Genomic DNA, 18851 nt, shown 5'->3' on the forward strand with positions numbered 1-18851 from the left:
TGTTATATGTCACTATGTCTAGATAAATTTGGAAGAAAAAAATTCAAATTCTTGTTACATTGACATAAGGGTAAGTGAAAGGAGAATGCAAAATAATTACCAAATTTTTCTTCCAGCATATTAAAATGTATATTTTTTTCAGGTTTAAAGTGAAACTAACATATATACATACATACATATATATATGGTTTGCCTATATATGGTTTCCTATACATGGTTTCCATATATATATATATATATCAAGGATCTTAATTTGCTTTTAAAAATACTCATATGTGGAATTTAAGAAGCAAAACAAATGAGCATGGAGGGAAAAAGAGAAGAAAACCAAGAAACAGGTTTTTAAGTATAGAAAACAAACTGTTAGTTATCAAAGGGGAGGTGAATGGGAGATGGTTTAAATAGGTGATAGGGATTAAGGAGTGTACTTGCTGCGATGAGCACCAGGTGTCTTATAGAAGTGTTGAATTGCTAAATTGTACACCTGAAACTAAATTTACACTATATGTTAACCTACTAGAAATTAAATAAAAACTTGGAAAGAAAAAAGAAAATAAATATTCCTAAAGCCTTCTTGGGATATTCCTTATAGCATTTTTTTTTCTTTTAAATTGATTCAAATATTGTCTAAGACAAAAGTCCCCATCAGAGGGAGCTGTTTACTTAGATTATCGCTGAAACATTAATTTCCAATTGGTAGGGACCTCCTTGGACCACATAACTCTATACCTTAATTCTTAGAGAGAAATAAAACAAATTAATATTTCACACTGTTACGGTTTTGATACAGAAGAAAATTCTTACTTTTAGGATAGTTGTGATTGTAAGAAGGCTTTCCCCTGAAGACCCAAGTGTTCCTTCTCACTTTTACATTCTAAATTGTGTGGAAAATTTATGAATTAGAAAATCTCAGAGGCAACATATTTTTCCTAGAAGTGTCATGATAGGACAGTTGATGCTCAAAATAGAGTAAATCCTAGATTTCTGCACTTCTCTTTGTTTTTTTTTTTTTAAGATTTTATTTATTTATTCATGAGAGACACAGAGAGAGAGGCAGAGACACAGGCAGAGGGAGAAGCAGGCTCCCTGTGGGGATCCTGATGTGGGATTGATCCCAGGATTCCAGGATCACGACCTGAGGCAAAGGCAAATGTTCAACCACTCAGCCACCCAGGTGCCCCAATTGCACTTCTCTTTGAATAATACATATACTGTCACAGTGTGGGATTTGCTAGGACATGTTTTTGAGCTCTATTGTCCAGAGACCCAATTGTTCATTTCCTTTACACCCCAGATTTTTATACTTTTTATCTGCTCAGAAATTTCATATTATGACAAGTTTTGAGTACAGGAAAGAGTAGCTTCTAATCATGGCCACTTATTTTGAGCAGGGGATAGGCATTAAATGTACTGGTCACACAAGTCATGGATTAGCAGGTCCCTTTTCTGGTTCTTCATTTTTACCAGATTCCAAGAGGAAAAATAAAGTCAAGCTAGTCAGCTCTTAATCATAGCTTCCATTTGCAGTTTTATATTTGTACTTCGAGATGGGGAGTTTTGTTTTTTATAAAGATGCCCACAAAGAGAATGAGGTGTCTCCTTTAATACCACACACAGTAGTCATGTTTTCTAGCAAGATTTCTAACCTCATTTCATATAATTAATAATCTATTTTTTACCTTGGTCCATTTCCAAATAGTTGCATCTTGAATCCCCTAATTTTGTGAGTATAGAAGTTTCAAAATCATATGTGGTATGTTGGAAAGATCCTAAACATGGACTTTCAATGTAGATCTTTATTATAGATATAGAGAATGAAGAAAGACCTTTAAAAGACCTGTTATAGACTGAATGTTTGTGGCTTCCTCAAATTCCTGTGCTGAAACTCACCCCTTCGTGTGATGGTATTAGGAGGTGAGAACTCTGGTAGATGATTGGGTCATGAAGGTAGAGCCTTCATAAATGGGATCGGTGCCCTTATAAAAGACATATCAGAAAGTTCGCTTTTCTCTTTGATCATGTGAGGACAGAGCAAGAAGACAAGCAGTGTATGAACCAAGAAGAGAGAACTCATCAGAGATGAAAATAAATTTCTCTTGTTTATAAGCCACCAATCCATGGATTTGTTATAGCAGCCCAAACAGGCTAACACATACCTACATGGTCTTTTCCATCCTTCTCCCTTTAGAGTTGGCATTAAGGAAGGCACTTGATGTAATGAGCACTGGATATTACACGCAACTGATGAATCACTAAATTCTACTCCTGAAACTGATAATATAGTGTATGTTAACTAAATTGAATTTAAATAAAAAATAAAAATAAAAATCCATAATTGTGGTAGGCAAAAGTCATTGTTTCGTGTTTGGAGCTATTTCTTATTTTGAGTCATTTCTTCTTTCTCAAATTTACACATTTGGAGAAATTCAATCTGATTACTTTTTTTAATACTAAGAGAATTCTCTCAACATAAGTAAAGAATGATGCCCTTCTCCCCTTTCTTCCTTACTAAGTGTGTATGTAAATACATGCTTTGCATTCTTCAGATGAATAAGAATTCAGAATTCTTCAGGAATGCTCTAATTTTCTCTCCTTGTAGTGTTTCTGTCTGTATTTAATATCAGAGTAAAGCTGGCCTCATAGAATGGATTTGAAAATTTACCCTGTTCTTTAGTTTTATGGGATGGTTGAGAAGGACTGGTGTTAATTCTTCTTTAAGTATTTGGTAGACTTATGCTTGAAGCTTGGATTTTGATTGTTGGGAGGTTTTAGATGATTGAGTTCATCATGATTCCAGTTACAGTTCTGTTCAGAATTTCTGTGTATTCAAGATTTATTTTTGGTAGGTGGTATGTTTCTAGGAATTTATTCATTTCATCTAGATTATCCACTTTTTGGTGTATAAATGTTCATATAATCTTATGATCCTTTTCTTTTTATTTCTGTGGCATCAGTTTTATTGTCTCCTCTTCCATTTCTGATTTACTCGTCTGAGCCTTCTCTCTTTTTTCTTATTTAGACTTGCTAAGGGCTTGTCAATTTTATCTTTTAAAACAGCTGTTGGGGCACCTGGTTGGCTCAGTCGGTTAAGCATCTGCCTTTGGCTCAGGTCATGATTTCAGGGTCCTGGGATCGAGCCCCATGTCAGGCTCCCTGCTCAGTGAGGAGCCTACCTCTCCTTCTCCTTCTGCTGTTCTCCCTACTTGTGCTCTTTCTCTCAAATAAATAAAATTTAAAAAACAGTTCTTATTTTCAGCAATTTTACTATTATTTTCTATTTGATGTATTTCTGCTTAATTTGTTTTCTTTCTAGCTCCTTGAGGTATAAAGGTAGGTTACTGATTTAAGAATCTCTTCTTTTTTTAAAATGTGTTCATCATAATAGATTTGCTTAATATACACGTGTAACTTTAGCACACACTGTCAAGTATTTTCCTATTTGGTCATATACTTAGATACATTATTGGGGCTGTAGTTTTGATTTAAAGAAATATTTCTGACATCTTGCTTTTGTCATTTAAAAAGGCTTTATTGAATACATACATGCATTTTGTGTCTATAACATTTTTAGTTAGAGCTACTTTTTAATACTTTTGTCTTTTAACTTTTGTATCAAAATAAAAAAATGTACTCACCACTTTTATAATACTATAATCTGTACTGTTTTATGTGTTTACCTTTATCAATTTGTTTTAGACTTTCTTAAGCTAACATGACGCTATTTGGTGTCCTTTCTTTTCAGCTGTTCTTATAAGGCAGGCTTAGTTGTGATGAACTCTTCTAGCTTTTTGATCATCTGAGAAAAAATATTTTCTCTCCTCCTTTCAAAAGGATGCTTTTGCTATTTATATAATTCTTGGTTGATGCTTTTTTTTTCTTTCAGTACATTAAATAAATCATCCCACTCCCTTCTGATCTGCACGATTTTTATTAAAATCCACTGAATTTGCTGAAAAAGCCACTGATATTCTTATGGGGGTTTCATTGTATGGGATAAGTTGCATTTCTTTTGTTGCTTTCAAAATTGTCTTTGTCTTTGACTTTTCAGTAATTTTATTTTTAATGTGTCTTGTTATGGATTTCTTTGAAGTCATCTTTTTGTGCTGGGAGCGGGGACATTTTTTGTTTCCTAGATCTGGATGTTCATTTCCTTCCACTGATTTCAGAGTTTTTAAGCCATTATTTCCTTTGAGAGATCTTTCAGGTCATTTTCCATCTCTTCTTTTGGGATCCCTATAATTCATATATTCCATCTGATACTGTCCAATAATTCTCTTATTTTCTTTACTATTTTTCATTCTTTCTTCTTTTCACTACCTTAATCAATACTTTCAAATCATTTTTTAAAGTTCTATGATCCTTTCTTTTGTGTGAACTAGTCTGCTGTTTTAACCCTCCAGTAATTTTTCAGTTCAGGTATTCTTTTCTTCAGCTACATGATTTCTGCTTGGTATCCTTTAGAGGTTTCTGTCTCTTGCTTGATATTCTCACTTTTTTCATGTATTGTTCCCTGACTGCAGTAAGCATTATTATGGCAGCTATTATGAATTCTATTTCACATAAATGATATATTTCCATTTCTTTAGGGACAGTTTGTGGTGATTTATGTTGTTCTTTTGGGAAATATTTAGACTCTCTGGGCTTGTGTCTGGCCATTAGACAAAATGTTCACCTCTCCTAATCTTCACGGATTAGCCTTGTCCTAGAGAAGACCCACACGACAAGCCCGGCCAGATGGTGGGAGCCTCTTACTTTTCTTTTCATTCCATGCCACTTTCTTTGTTCTTTTTTTCTCCATGGCTTCCGGAGTATGTCAGGTCCCATCAGCACCCTAAAACAAGCAAGACCAAAGCCAATTCCTCAGGAAGCCCTGTAATAAGTTGAGTCATTATATACATTATTGGAGGGAAAATGTTTTCTACTGGTAGCTCTGTGCTGAGTCAGTGGGGTATGAGTGGTGGGTAGATGGGTATGGTGAGTTCCAACCCAAAATACTGTTTCTGTTCTCTCTCACCTTGTGTAGCTAAACTATACCATGTTCCATGTCCCTTCACCTTTCTGAGACCTACTGTGCAAAATCTAGTCTTATGGATAGCTTCTAAAAAACTTGAGGCTTTGGATATATGGTATACCACTTTCCTTTTCCAGGTAGTAGCTTGCAACTGGGGAAATTTGTCCCAATTACATGTGGTATGTCAACATAGGTATTATAACAAGAGGGTATCTTGAATTTCCCTAACAGCTTCAATATGTCTGGTTTCATGCATGAACTGGGTGCAAGACCTTCTTAGCTAGTTTCTAGATTTCATATGAAGGGAATCTGTACACAAATTGTTTTTGAATCAGAAAAAGAGGTATTAAGGCTTCCTCTTCCACCATCTTGCAGAATGGGAAAAGGGAGTTTATTTTTGGCTCTTCCTTGAGAGGATATAAAATCCCTACAGTGAAGAGAAAACTTGAGAAAATTATTGAGTCCCTGAGGAACTGAAGATAGATTATGGTCCAGGGTGTTTATAGAAACCCACAGTTTCTGATTATACTTAGAAATTTTCCTTGGGGAAGACACTGAGCAAGATTTTGCCTTGTTTACAACTGAGTACATTATATAATTACACTCACATTAAATATTCTGTGACTTACCAAGCGGCAAAAATGATTATAATAAAGACTGGTTTTGTCTGCTGAGGGTACTAAAAGTCATAATCAGAAACTATGATCTATAGTTCTAAAAGATATCTAAAAGGGCATATCAGCAAATAAGCAGGGCTGCATTCTCTTTGAATGAAAGGAACCAAATCCTCAGAGCCTGAAATTGCCCTTCCATGACAATGGGTAATGACAATGATAATGAAGACCAGTGTTTTCTGGCCTAAAGTGGGTGAGTTTCTGAATTTCATTTTTATTCATGTCTTCCTTTTTTGAGATTGAAATCTGAGGATCTAAATTTGCCACTTTCTCAGTTTCACACTGAGACCCAAGTGAAATTGACAGAAAAATCTGCCAGGAGTAAGGGATGTTTAGAGATATTGTAGGGGGTGGTCAAAGAATGCATTCTGTTGATAAATTCCCTCTCCATGGGCAAGACTCTTGCTATTCCAGATTTGTGGCTTTTACTCTGTGACATGGGGCAGTAACTTCTTGTATACTGGCCCTTTAGTTTTGGATCAGAAACAATCTACTTGGTTTCCACCACACCAAGTCCAATCTGCATTAGAGGCCAGCTCCAAGTTTCAGTTTTATTGGTGAAGAGAGGGCTCAAGTAAATGAAAATGATTGAAGAAAGAAGGATAATTATGTCCTGGTGCAAACTTCTCACTTATCTTTTGTTTTTTTCCAACAGGTGTTTATATTTGGAAGCATTTCCCTTCACTCTATAGGCTAAGCTTTGAAGCTCTTTGTTACTTAGCTTACAAAAACTAATAAAGGGAAGTCTGAGTCACTCAGTATCATGATAATGGTAAATGAGTCTATGGGGTCCAGGTTGGGCTAGTCTCAGACCTTTCCTGTGTATACACCACACTTAGGAGAGGAGAGATGGTGGGAAAAGCTGGGTTTTTCTCTGTGTAACTTTTTTCTTTTGTGCTCACAGATCCCATTAGAGAAGAATGGCTCTCAGAAATGCTTCTTTTGTGACTGAATTCATTCTGGCAGGCCTCACAGACCTACCAGATCTCCAGCTCCCCCTTTTCTGCTTGTTTCTACTCATGTATGTGGTCACTGTGTTGGGAAATTTGGGCTTGATCATTCTCATCAGGCTGAATTCACACCTCCACACCCCCATGTACTTTTTCCTCTTCAATTTGTCCTGCATAGACCTCTGTTATTCTTCTGTGTTTACACCCAAAATGCTGATTAACTTCACATCCAAGAAGAATATTATTTCCTACAGGGGGTGCATGACCCAACTTTACTTTTTTTGTTTTTTTGCTATTTCTGAATGCTATGTGCTGACATCCATGGCCTATGATCGTTATGTGGCCATCTGTAACCCACTTTTGTATAATGTTGTCATGTCTTCTAAAGTGTGTTTCAGTCTTATGCTTGGTTCATATTTGATGGCATTTTTAGGTGCCATGGCTCACACGGGATACATGGTGAGACTGACCTTCTGTAATGCAAACACCATCAACCATTATTTTTGTGACATCCTCCCTCTATTCCAGCTCTCCTGCACCAGCACGTATGTGAATGAGCTGGTGGTTTTCATTGTGGGGAGCATCGACATCATTATGCCCTGTGTCACCATCTTTGTGTCTTATGGTTTCATCCTTTCCAGCATCCTGCGCATCAGCTCCACTGAAGGCAGGTCCAAAGCTTTCAGCACTTGCAGTTCCCACATAATTGCTGTTTCCTTGTTTTTTGGATCATGTGCATTTATGTATCTTAAACCATCTTCTGCTGGGTCTATGGATGAGGGGAAAATCTCTTCTATCTTTTACACCAACACAGTTCCCTTGATGAACCCTTTAATTTACACCTTGAGAAACAAAGATGTTAAGCTTGCCTTGAGGAAAATCCTGAGTAGGAGACAGTTTTAATCAGAAACAATGTCTTTCTATGCAGTTAGTTACACAACAGGGAGCTTGTAGGTGTTTAATGAAATATTTTTAGTGGTAGTCTCTTCACCTATTTTTTTCTGAACATGGTAAAGGAGATTTGAGTCTTCTCTCTATAATTTACTTACGGTCTTTATATCTAGGTATTTTTTTCATTATTTAACAATGTCTTCACTTTTTTCCTGTTTAGCAACAGGAATGTATTATTTGAGTTTTTAAAATTTTTCATTTTGAACTTGTTTTTTTCGCTAGAAAAAGATGAATAGTCCTTAAATAATTGAATTGAGCAATAATAGAGTGACACTGTACCATTGGGGTTGTTGTTCTCTAATTTGCAATTAGAAACACAAATCAGATAGTGTATGTACACTCCTGTTTCTTTGCTCTGATTGGCAAGGATAAGTCTTTTTCTTTTTTTAAAGACATATTTTAGAAAGGGTGGGCAAGGAGAGATGGAGAGAGAATCCCAAACAGACTCTGTGCTGAGCATGGACCCAATATCAAGATTCTGAGATCATGACCTGAGCTGAAACCAAGAGTTGGACCCTTCACCAACTGTGCCACACAGGTGCCCCAAGAATATGTCTTTTTTTTAAATGGTAGAAACTGAAATTTCCATAAAAACCATTATTTTAATCTGTTTTGCATCTGGAAACCTTTTTCAGCAGGCTTCTTTTGGCAAAGAGTTGATTTTCTTTGTTTTTATTTTTATATAGTCAAAGTAGCACATAACTGATCAACAAAACATATTTACTGTAAGGATGGGAAAATGAAGCTCAGAATAGTTAATGTTTCACCCAAAGTCACACACCTGTAGAAAGATAAGATCTAAAGTATCCTCTTAATCTTCTGATTTTGACTCTACTACTCTTTGTGGTATGCTTTGCTTCTACTTTATAGATTTTGTTTAAAAAAACAAGGACTGTGAAAAAACATTTCTAGTTTGAAGGTTGATTCTGCTTTGTTCCAGGATGACACATGGATTTTTCTCATGCTGGGTGTTACATTTTTGTTTTTTACTTAGAAAACCATATTGTTCCTTCTTTTTGTTGGGAAAGCGAAGGCCCTTTGGGCTAGTATAATGTGGAGATGATTGGTTCAAATAAGGATATTACTTATCTGCAAAATTAAACTGCTAAATTTTATTACATCAAAATCTGGCACCAAAGTACTATAGAATAAGATACTTGGTACACAATACAGTATAGAATAATTAAAAATTGAACGTGGAATATTTGCAAGTTTTTGTATTTCAGAGATCAGGACATGGGAAATAAAGGAGCACAGAAATGTTTTATTAGGTCAGGATTCAACAAGACATTTGACCAGTAAATAAGAGGTCCCTCTCTGAGGATGTTGGGTATTAGAAACTACATTTTGAAATTGTATCATTTGTAGGAAGTACCACACATGTATTCCACCATCCATATCTAAGATAGAATTATAACACCCAGTGACTACAACAGTAGTATTTTGCAAAATGAAGACAGGGAGCTGTGGCCACATTTGGCACTAGGGTGAGAGAGGGCATCAGCTTCAGAGGATAGGATAGTAAAGGGTAATTGGAACTCAAGTTAGGAGGAATGAATTTACAAGGTAAAATGATGGATAAGGAAAGCCTTTACTATGACTCTCCTTTCCTTTCCGGAAGGCCCCAGAAATATGGAGATCACAATATTTCTCTGGTTAGGATCAAACTGTGGGTCATTTGATATTTAAAAATGTAAAATTTACAGGGCTTGAGGACCTGGGGACAGCTAAATCACTTCTGGGTTGTTGTTGTTGTTGTTGTTGTTGTTGTTGTTTTTGGCTTCCATAATGCTATTCCCATATGGATTTTAAGGTACAAAACTTCAAATTTCAGCTGGGAGAGAAATGACAACTTGAAGGAAACATTTGGTGAATAAACCAAACAGTGGCAATATCTTTACTGGAAAGAATGTGGATTTTTCTTTTAAGGGCAAGAAAATGTCATTTTAAAGATCATCAATACGATATATCAAAGTGCAGTATAAATATTTTATAAGATACCTTTAATAATATTCATTATTTACCATTTTCCCAGCTACACTCAATATTTAAGTATTTTGAAATTTAGCTTAGGTGGTTTGTTGGCTTGTTTTTTTATTTTTTTTTAATTTTTTTTTATTTATTTATGATAGTCACAGAGAGAGAGAGAGGCAGAGACACAGGCAGAGGGAGAAGCAGGCTCCATGCACCGGGAACCCGATGGGGGATTCGATCCTGGGTCTCCAGGATCGTGCCCTAGGCCAAAGGCAGGCGCCAAACCGCTGCGCCACCCAGGGATCCCGATTTGTTGGCTTGTTGAATGTGCTCTATGTGACAACCAAAAATGGCAAAGTAACAGACTGATATAAAGGCAGATTTTTGTAATGCAGCAGAGTAGAGTTACATCTTACATGTGGATGAAGTCTAAAATTTGTCTCATTGGGTCAATGACATTACTCCTGAAATTTGATTATGTCAGCAAATGTCCACATTGGGGACTGACATGATATTTTACTCTAAGAGTGGCACACTTCTTGGTTTTTCTCTCTAGTATTGGGACATTTCACTATGTATTCAGTCTGAGGCCAGATGAAGTGATTGGTTTGCATACAGTGCCTTGCTGCATCTTTAAATACTAAAATCTCATTCAATGTGGGAAGTTTTATACTTGGAGGCAGAGACTCCTGTCTTCCTCAGTGGGTGGGGTAGCTGGTGGAATCACCTGTGCTCTCTCTCACATAAGGTCAAATAGATACACTTAAAAAACAAAGAAATGTGCAAGACTTTACAGTTGCTCTTAGGAAGAGTGTGATATTGCAGTGTTCTCTGCATGTTGTGTTTGTCAGTCTCTGTGTTCCTTGGGGAAGAACTTTGAGGTCAGTAAGGAAGAGGATCCAGTTCCCACTTCATAGATGTTGAGACTACTGCTCACAGATGTCCATGGCTTGTTCCAAATCATATCTAATAAGTGTCCAGCTGAGCTTATGACTTGAGTGTTTTGATTCTAAATCTTGGGTGCTCTTTGTATTATACAGAATTTATTATAGTTTTAAAAATCAGTGAGACTTGAACACTGTAAAACCATTTCTAACACAAACTAAAGACAAAATACTCAAATAAGAAAAATGCCCAGAAAGTATCTTTCATATTTCACAGTTGACAGTTCTGTTGCCTGATTGAGAAAATGTGAAGGTATTCTTAATTAATACAGGCCTATACAATAAATGGAAGCATGTGAAGCACATAGAGCCTATAATAATCATTATCATTAGGTGTGTACTATGTCCCAGGTTTAACAGTAGGTTCACACCCTCATTATCTTACTCGGTCTTGACCTCAGTGGTATTTGGTAGGCGCTACTCTGATTAGCTCACTGTGGCAGAGATTGCTAGCTGTCCATCTCCTCTTCCAGGACCTACATCCCCATCTTGCAGTGAAGAGTGGCATGTACGGAGTTCTAGACATGATGGATACCACCCCAGAAACAAGATATATCTTTTCCCTATTCTCCTCAACCTTCTGTGAGCTGGGTACAGATGACAATGAGGCCCTATTTGGTGATAAAGCTGTGAAGAAAAGCTGGAGGATGATTGTTACAAAATCAGGATGGAGAATGGAAGAATAGGTGCTATTAACAAGTAGGGAGAATTGAGGGCTCTCTAGTATGTGCTAGCGATATTCTATTCTTATGTCTGCATGGTGATTATAAGCTTTTAATCTTATAATCATTAGTGAAATGTCATTTTTAGAATTTTTTATGTATTTAAGCTAAATTCAACAATATATTAAAATTACATAACTTTGATTAGAACTCCTCTTAAACCAAACATTCAAATAAGCCATAAGCAAAACATGAGAGTGAAGTCTTGAGATGCCCTCTGAGTACAGGTTGGCTGCCATCGAAAAGAACTACCATATGTAGTGTAATACTTAACAGAATAATGCAGACCAGTCCAGGGCAGAGACCATTTATAAACCCATGAAGAATTTCCATCAGTGTCTGTGGAAGTAAGAGTGAATATACAGTCCCATTATACGGATTGTAGTATGTCATGTGTCATTATGCTTAGGTTGGTGATGTGGCAAAGAGAATATAGCTCTCATTCCATAGCATCCATCTCACATAACTTCATTTTCTGAATCCTCTCTACTTTCTTCATAAAATCTTTCCTTAAAGAATTTTTTTCCAGCATTGTTTTTGATACCTGTAAGAAAACCATTTGAAAATATATAAATATGGCAACATTTAGGCATAGAGAAAAGACTGCATCATTCATTGGAAATATTATAAAACATAGTGATTGAATCAGAATCAGGTATCACAATTGTAATTCAAGTTCAGAGATGATCAGCAATAACTTTGTGTTGAGTCTCAGCATATTGAGTGAGAGCATTTTATAACCTCACCTGCCTAGATAAGCATTGTTCTTGGAGATCAGGATAGACCTGAGTCTGATGGTGTAAATGTGTTATATTCAGGTAAAGTGGAGAGTGAATAAATCAATGACTCTTGATCTTTGTATATATATACTCTAATTGGGATTTATCTTTCTAAAAGTAGGTTACTCTTTGGACTGGCCATGAATTCAGTATAAATTATTTAATTTATAAAAGTGATGGTGAAATGTAATGATGAAAAGATCAGTAAAATGAGCAGTTTGGCAGTTACTGCTAAGAAAGATAAAAAAAAAAAAACACACATGAAAAACTAAAACTAAAGGGACAATTATATAAAATAAGGGCCAAAACCAACCGCTCACTCCTCCTTGATACTGAGATTAGGAAATATGAACAGATTAACATTACTTTGATAGAAATCAGTCTTGAATATCTGAATTGATTTCCCAAACTAGTAAAAGTCTACTTAGGCTGTGATTCAGTGGTGTTTTTTTCATTTGCTTTTTCATTTAGTTAGGCAAGAGTCTTCTAATACTCACTCACCAAAAAAAAGCACTTAATTTGTCCCAAAATTTTGAAAATTCTTCCTACTCTTCAAAGAAACCTCAAGTTATAGGTATTTGTATCAATGAATTGTGAATCTTGTTTACTGAAACTGAAGTGTGGAATTGTAGCTTGTAAAAATGAAAATAGAATTTCTATGTATTAAATTGTGGGTTAAACTGTACAGAATGAAAAATTATTTTCATATCTTGGAAAATTGGTATTGTAGTTGATGTACCTTTGACCCTTGGCCCATACTTTTTCTCTTGCCTGAAATCACTACCTCCTGACTTTCCCTATCCTATTACCCTCTGGTCTTAACTTTTTCAGGAACATTTTCCAATTCCTTAAGACTAGATGAAGGTTCCCTGCTTTGGCTTGCATCCCATCGGTGTTTGGTTTTACCATACCATTTATCACATTGTATTATAAATGTTTTTATTCTACTCTTTGTCAATCTCAATAAAGTGGATTTTTCCCCCCTTAAAACAAGTGGATCTTTGTGTGGAGCATGTACTCAGGAAGCATGGATAAAACAAAACCATGTTTTAGTGCTTGATACCAACTATGTTCCAGGCACAACAAAGAAAACGGAGTTGAGTAAGACTTTCCACTTTCTCACCCCTCTAAGAAGAGTAGATACATGTCCAGTGAGAATGGTGGGTGGAGCTGACCTACAATCTGAAGGTCTCAAGAAAGTGGTCTTGTCTGTTTCGTCAGGAAACCTACTGCTATTGGCCAGACTCAGCAACTACAAATCATGTTGTATTAGATATCTATTAATTTGCATTTTGATTGTTATTGGCTAGCAAGACATAGTCCTGACATTTGTGGAAGTTTGCCAGACATTTATGTGCTGACATGTCCATGCACAAGTCATAGATACAAATACATATACATATACATGCATATATATGAAAAACTGCTTGACATTCTTATATTCCCAAAATAGCATTGGTGACTCTACTCAAACCAATCGATCACAATGTAAGCACTTTAGCTAGTTTTATATTTCAGTCAAGTGAGCTTCAGTGACTGGATGTTTGATTGAAGAATCTCAGCTTCCAGTGAAGAAGATCCTAGGCATCTCTTCCCAGAAAATATCTCCATCCCTTACTAAAGTATAAGATCTCTAGAGGTAATGGTTACTTCATTAATTGTTAATTCTTCATTTTCTAGTACCTCTTAGGTGCTCCTCTAATTCATTTGACTACTCAGTGGCAGAACTATAGGTATGGTGTGTATAGTGGTTGTTGTGAGTTGCAAGATGGTGGCGTTTGAGTCAGCGTACTCGAAATTTAATGTGGTGCTTCCTGATTTAGTATTTCAGATTTTTTTCTTTGCACATAGAATTAATTGGTAGCTTTAAGTAAGTACTGAGATTCATGAGACTTAAAACAGGAGTTTTCTCCTTAATCAGAATATATGACTTTATTCAAACAGATAAGCATTAGTAAACATTTAGCAGCTCTGCAATGAAAAAAATAAAAACATGGCTTTTATATTTAGTTTTATTTAAATGCCACTAAATTTAACAACATTCATTTTATTAATAAACTGAGTTTCCATATTTAGGTCATTGTTTCATTTCAATCTTTTCCTCTACTTAATTTTGACTTAGACCTGTTGTCAAAATATTAACTGAGAACTCTAAGGCTAAATCTGTATCTATATTTAGAACTTTCTGGTTAAAAATTAATTTCTTGAGGTACAATAGGTTATAAATACTTCATAAAAATGAATGGTAAATTGAGCAGGGAATTAAAAGAGAATGAATATTGAACAGCCAGCTTCCCTTAGTAAGAAATGAAGAGGCAGATGTGTTTTGTTTCTCCATGAACCCAAACAGTTTTATAGTCATAAATTTTCTCTCATTTTGAAATAAAAATATGTTCTTTAAAAAAAGGGGGGGGTGGGGTGGCACCTGGATGGCTCAGTCATTCAAGCATCTGCCTTCAGCTCAGGTCATGATCTCAGCGTCCTGGGATCGAGCCCTGTATCAGGCTCCATGCTCAATTAGGAGTCTGCTTCTTCCTCTCCCTGTATGTGCTACCTCTTTCTCTCTCTCTCTCTCAAATAAATAAATATTTAAAAAATAAAATAAATATATATTATTTATTTAAATAGTAGCTCTTAAGCAGACTCTCCAAATAGAATATTTTAGTCAGTAAAAGTAAACTTGCATTTTAAGAGACTTACTCATAGTATCCACCTTGCAGCTACCTGGCATCTAAGAAGAAGCAATCTGAAGAGAGGAAAAAAAAATCCTATGTCAAGAAATGTGTTAAATATTAAGAATACAAAGGTAAATTGGACATGGACCCTAATTCATTGAGAAGGTTGTTTAAAGTGAATATTTGGAAAAGTATCTTTTCTTAAAGGTTTTATTTATTTGACAGAGAGAGAGAGAGCAAGAGTGAGCACAAGCAGAAGGAGGGGCAGAAGGCAGAAGGAGAAGCAGAGTTCCCTCTGTGCGGGGAGCCTACCATGGGGCTCAGTTCCAGGACTTTGGGATTATGACCTGAGCCAAATGCAGACACTTAACCGACTGAGCCACCCAGGTGCCCCTGGAAAAAAAATATTTTTAAGGCAGTTTATTGGCCAGTGCAAAACTCCTAAGGTGATACTTTTGGCATGATTGAGAGTACAGAATAGGCCAATGTACTGAATAAAAACAGTAAGAGACAGAGTTGAAGAAAACAAGGACAGACATGTAACATGGGACAAGATCATGGTGGAAATTGTTGGTAATTTTGAAACTTGGACATTTACTAAATGAAAAGGAGTACCAGAGATTAAAACATAATACATAATATCCATATACACATAAAACATCTATATAATATAGACATAACTACCCTATATATCACAACTATGACACTACCTTGATTTGGGAAACTGTTGTCTCTTACTAGCATTAACACAAAGCTCTCTAATTAAATGCTTGCTTCATCCATTGCCTCCTACAGTTTATTTCCTACAAGCAACCAGGATCATTTTTTATTTTTCAAAAGATGCCTAATGCAAATGAGCAGACCTAGTGTTCCTTCTCTCCTTTTTTTTTTTAAAAGATTTTATTTATTTATTCATGAGAGACAGAGAGAGAGAGAGACAGAGAGACAGAGAGACAGAGACACAGGCAGAAGGAGAAGCAGGCTTCATGCAAGAAGCCTGATGTGGGACTTGATCCCAGATTCTGGGATCACACCCTGAACCAAAGGCAGACACTCAACCGCTGAGCCATGAAGGCGTCCCCCTTCTCTCCTTTATCATGAGTTATGTTCTAGACTGTTTAGAGAATTTATGATCTAACACATATCAGAGGCAAAAAGAGTTTTCCTCTAAGTGGGTTATTGGTAGGACAGTTATACCCAAATACCTTGAACTCCAGATTACTGCATCTCTCTTTAAACAATACATGTATCATGACACTGTAGGATTTGCTAGGGCACATTTCTGATTCCTATTTTCCAGAAATGCAGTTGCTCATTGCCTTTACTCGCAGGATTTCTATTTTTTTGATCTATTTTTTAATACTTAATAACTTCCACTTGAAGCCTTCTTATTTTTAATCAGACCTTCTTCAGATGGGAGCCAGGATTGGTACAAGGATATCCCTGAAGGGAGCCCGGAGTCTTTTTTTGTAACATAATAAGAAGTGGAGTGTCTTAGCAAGAATTTAAACCTCAATTCCCACCATTTGCTTCAACGTGGATGGAACTGGAGGGTATTATGCTGAGTGAAATAAGTCAATCAGAGGACAAACATTATATGTTCTCATTTATTTGGGGAATATAAATAATAGTGAAAGGGAATAGAAGGGAAGGGAGAAGAAATGGGTAGGAAATATCAGAAAGGGAGACAGAACATAAAGACTCCTAACTCTGGGAAATGAACTAGGGGTGGTAGAAGGGGAGGAGGGCGGGGGGTGGGGAGAATGGGTGACAGGCACTGAGGGGGGCACTTGACGGGATGAGCACTGGGTGTTATTCTGTATGTTGGCAAATTGAACATCAATAAAAAATAAATTTATTATTAAAAAATAAATAAACCTCAATTCATGTAATTAATAATTTTCTGTTTACCTTCAATCTTTTTCTAAAATTCTGCATAATGAAATTCCCTTTTATTACTTAATTTAGTCTATCAGTTTCAAATATTATATGGGGAAGATTCTAAACAAGATAGAAAGCTAAGAAGATATATCAAAGAAACCTAAAATTGAAATTTTATTTAGCCACTATATAGTACATCATTAGTTTTAGACGTAGAGTTCAGTAATTCATCAGTTGCATGTAACACCCAGGGCTCATCACATCACATGCCCTCCTTAATGCCCATACCCAGTGACTCCATCTCCCCACTCACGTCCCCTCCAACAATCCTCATTTTTTTCTCTATAGTAAGAGTCTCTCATGGTTTTTCCCCCTCTCTGATGACTTCTCATTCAGTTTTCCCTCCCTTCCCCTATGATCCTCTGCACTGTTTTTCATATTCCACAAATAAGTGAAACCATATAATTGTCTTTCTCTGATTGACTTATTTTACTCAGCATGATACCCTCCAGTTCTATCCACATTGATGATAATGGTAGATATTCATCCTTTCTGATGGCTGTGTAATATTCCATCTGAAACTAATGATGTAATATACAGTGGCTAATTGAATTTAAATTATAAAAATAAAATCTGTGAGTTTAAACCAAAAAAATAATAAAATAAAATTTCAAAAGGTATAATCTTAATTTTGATCCATCAGACATTTATTGCCTAGCAATCTGTTCCATCTCTCTCTTTTAGGAATTGTTATGGAAAAAAATTGTGTGTGTGTGTGTGTGTGTGTGTGTGTGTTTGTGATTGTGGTAGCACAAGTTATTTTCTGTTTGGAGGCACTCTTTACTTTCCACAGTTTGAAACATTCAGTATCTGATGCTTTTTTACTCTCTCTTATAAAATGATGCTCTCCTCCCCTCACCACATACATACAGTAGCATATGTGTAAATATGTAGCTATATATGTTCCTTTTTCCACATACAAATACCAATATATTTATAACATGAGTTGAATATCCTAAGGCAATTGGGTTGATTTAAAGCTTAAAACTGTAAATTCACTTTAAAAATAACAATTATACTCTATATTTAAATCAAAAAACACAATCCCTATTATAAATATCTTTTACAAGCTCTTTGTTGGTAGTAGATTGTATGGATGGTCTATGCAATAGGTATTCCTTCTCCAAGTATTCTTTTTTTTAAGTATTTTATTTATTTATCTGAGAGACAGAGTGTGTGTGAGTGGGTAGAGAGCCAGAGAGAGAGGGAGAAACAGACTCCCCTCTGGCCAAGGAGCCTGATGTGAGACTCGACCCCAGGACCCTGGGATCATGACCTGAACTGAAGGCAGGTGCTAACTTACTGAGCCATCCAAAGCAACCTGATCCAAGTATTCTTAATGACAAAAACTTCTTCTTCTTTTTTTTTTTTTTTATAGAGGCTGAAAAGGGAGATTCTCATTTCTGTCAGTTTTCCTTGCAGCTGGGTTGGCCATGTGCCATAGCCACATGACTGCAAAGAAACATTTTATTGGAATTTGGAGATGATTTACTTCATGCTATAGAGAGATATATGAAAATAATTCTTTTGGCTTGTTGCTTTCTTTCTTCTTCAGATATATTGATGTTTAGATGTGATCTTGGAGCTATGGCAACCTTTTTGTGACCATGAGATGACAAGCCTGAGAATGAAGGCCAACAAACTGAGGACAGGAAAATGGAAGAGACTGAATTCTTGATAAGAGTGATTTGTTGCTGGAACAAACCTAGGATAAACTAGTTTTAAACTTATTGCTAGGTGAGAGAAATAAGCTCCTGTTTAAAATGGGGTTTTAATTGGGCATTCTGTAACTTGAAGCTAGAAACTTTCTAATTAGATTGAAGGTTGCATTCCCAGGATATTAAATAAAAAATATGTTACTTAAACAAATGAACATTTTTGTGAGATTCTTATTCCTTTTTGGGAAACACTGAAGAGAGAAACTGTAATTTATCATGATGAGAAGGTGAGTTTGTGCGGATTTACATGTAAATTTTAACCATTATCTTTGGTTCACCTGGACTGTGATCATTGTTCAGTATACCCTATGGTCTTTGAAATAGAAACATCCTCCAATATTTTTTCTTATATTTGTAAGAAGGCTACATGTTTGTGCAACACTTAATGTGGGGGCACCTGGATGGCTCAGTCAGTTGGGAGTCTGCCTTTGGCACAGGTCATGATCCTGGGATCCTGGGATCAAGCCCTGCATTGGGCTCCCTGCTCAGCAGGGAGCCTGCTTCTCCCGTTC

General features: G+C 36.0%; 1 protein-coding gene across 1 annotated transcript; it reads left to right on the top strand.

Moving 5' to 3' along the window:
• The first annotated feature begins 6605 nt into the window (after positions 1-6605).
• LOC112671141 (olfactory receptor 145-like) lies at positions 6606-7538 on the top strand. Its single transcript, XM_025465127.2, has one exon. It carries the CDS (start codon positions 6606-6608, stop codon positions 7536-7538), a length of 933 nt encoding a protein of 310 aa, XP_025320912.1.
• Positions 7539-18851: the final 11313 nt, after the last annotated feature.

The sequence above is a fragment of the Canis lupus genome, chromosome 5, assembly GCF_003254725.2.
Source record: "Canis lupus dingo isolate Sandy chromosome 5, ASM325472v2, whole genome shotgun sequence".
NCBI lineage: Eukaryota > Metazoa > Chordata > Mammalia > Carnivora > Canidae > Canis > Canis lupus.

Bases quoted from the DNA above. Each gene is read 5' to 3' on its own strand.
- LOC112671141 (XM_025465127.2), top strand. From the start codon at position 6,606: ATGGCTCTCAGAAATGCTTCTTTTGTGACTGAATTCATTCTGGCAGGC.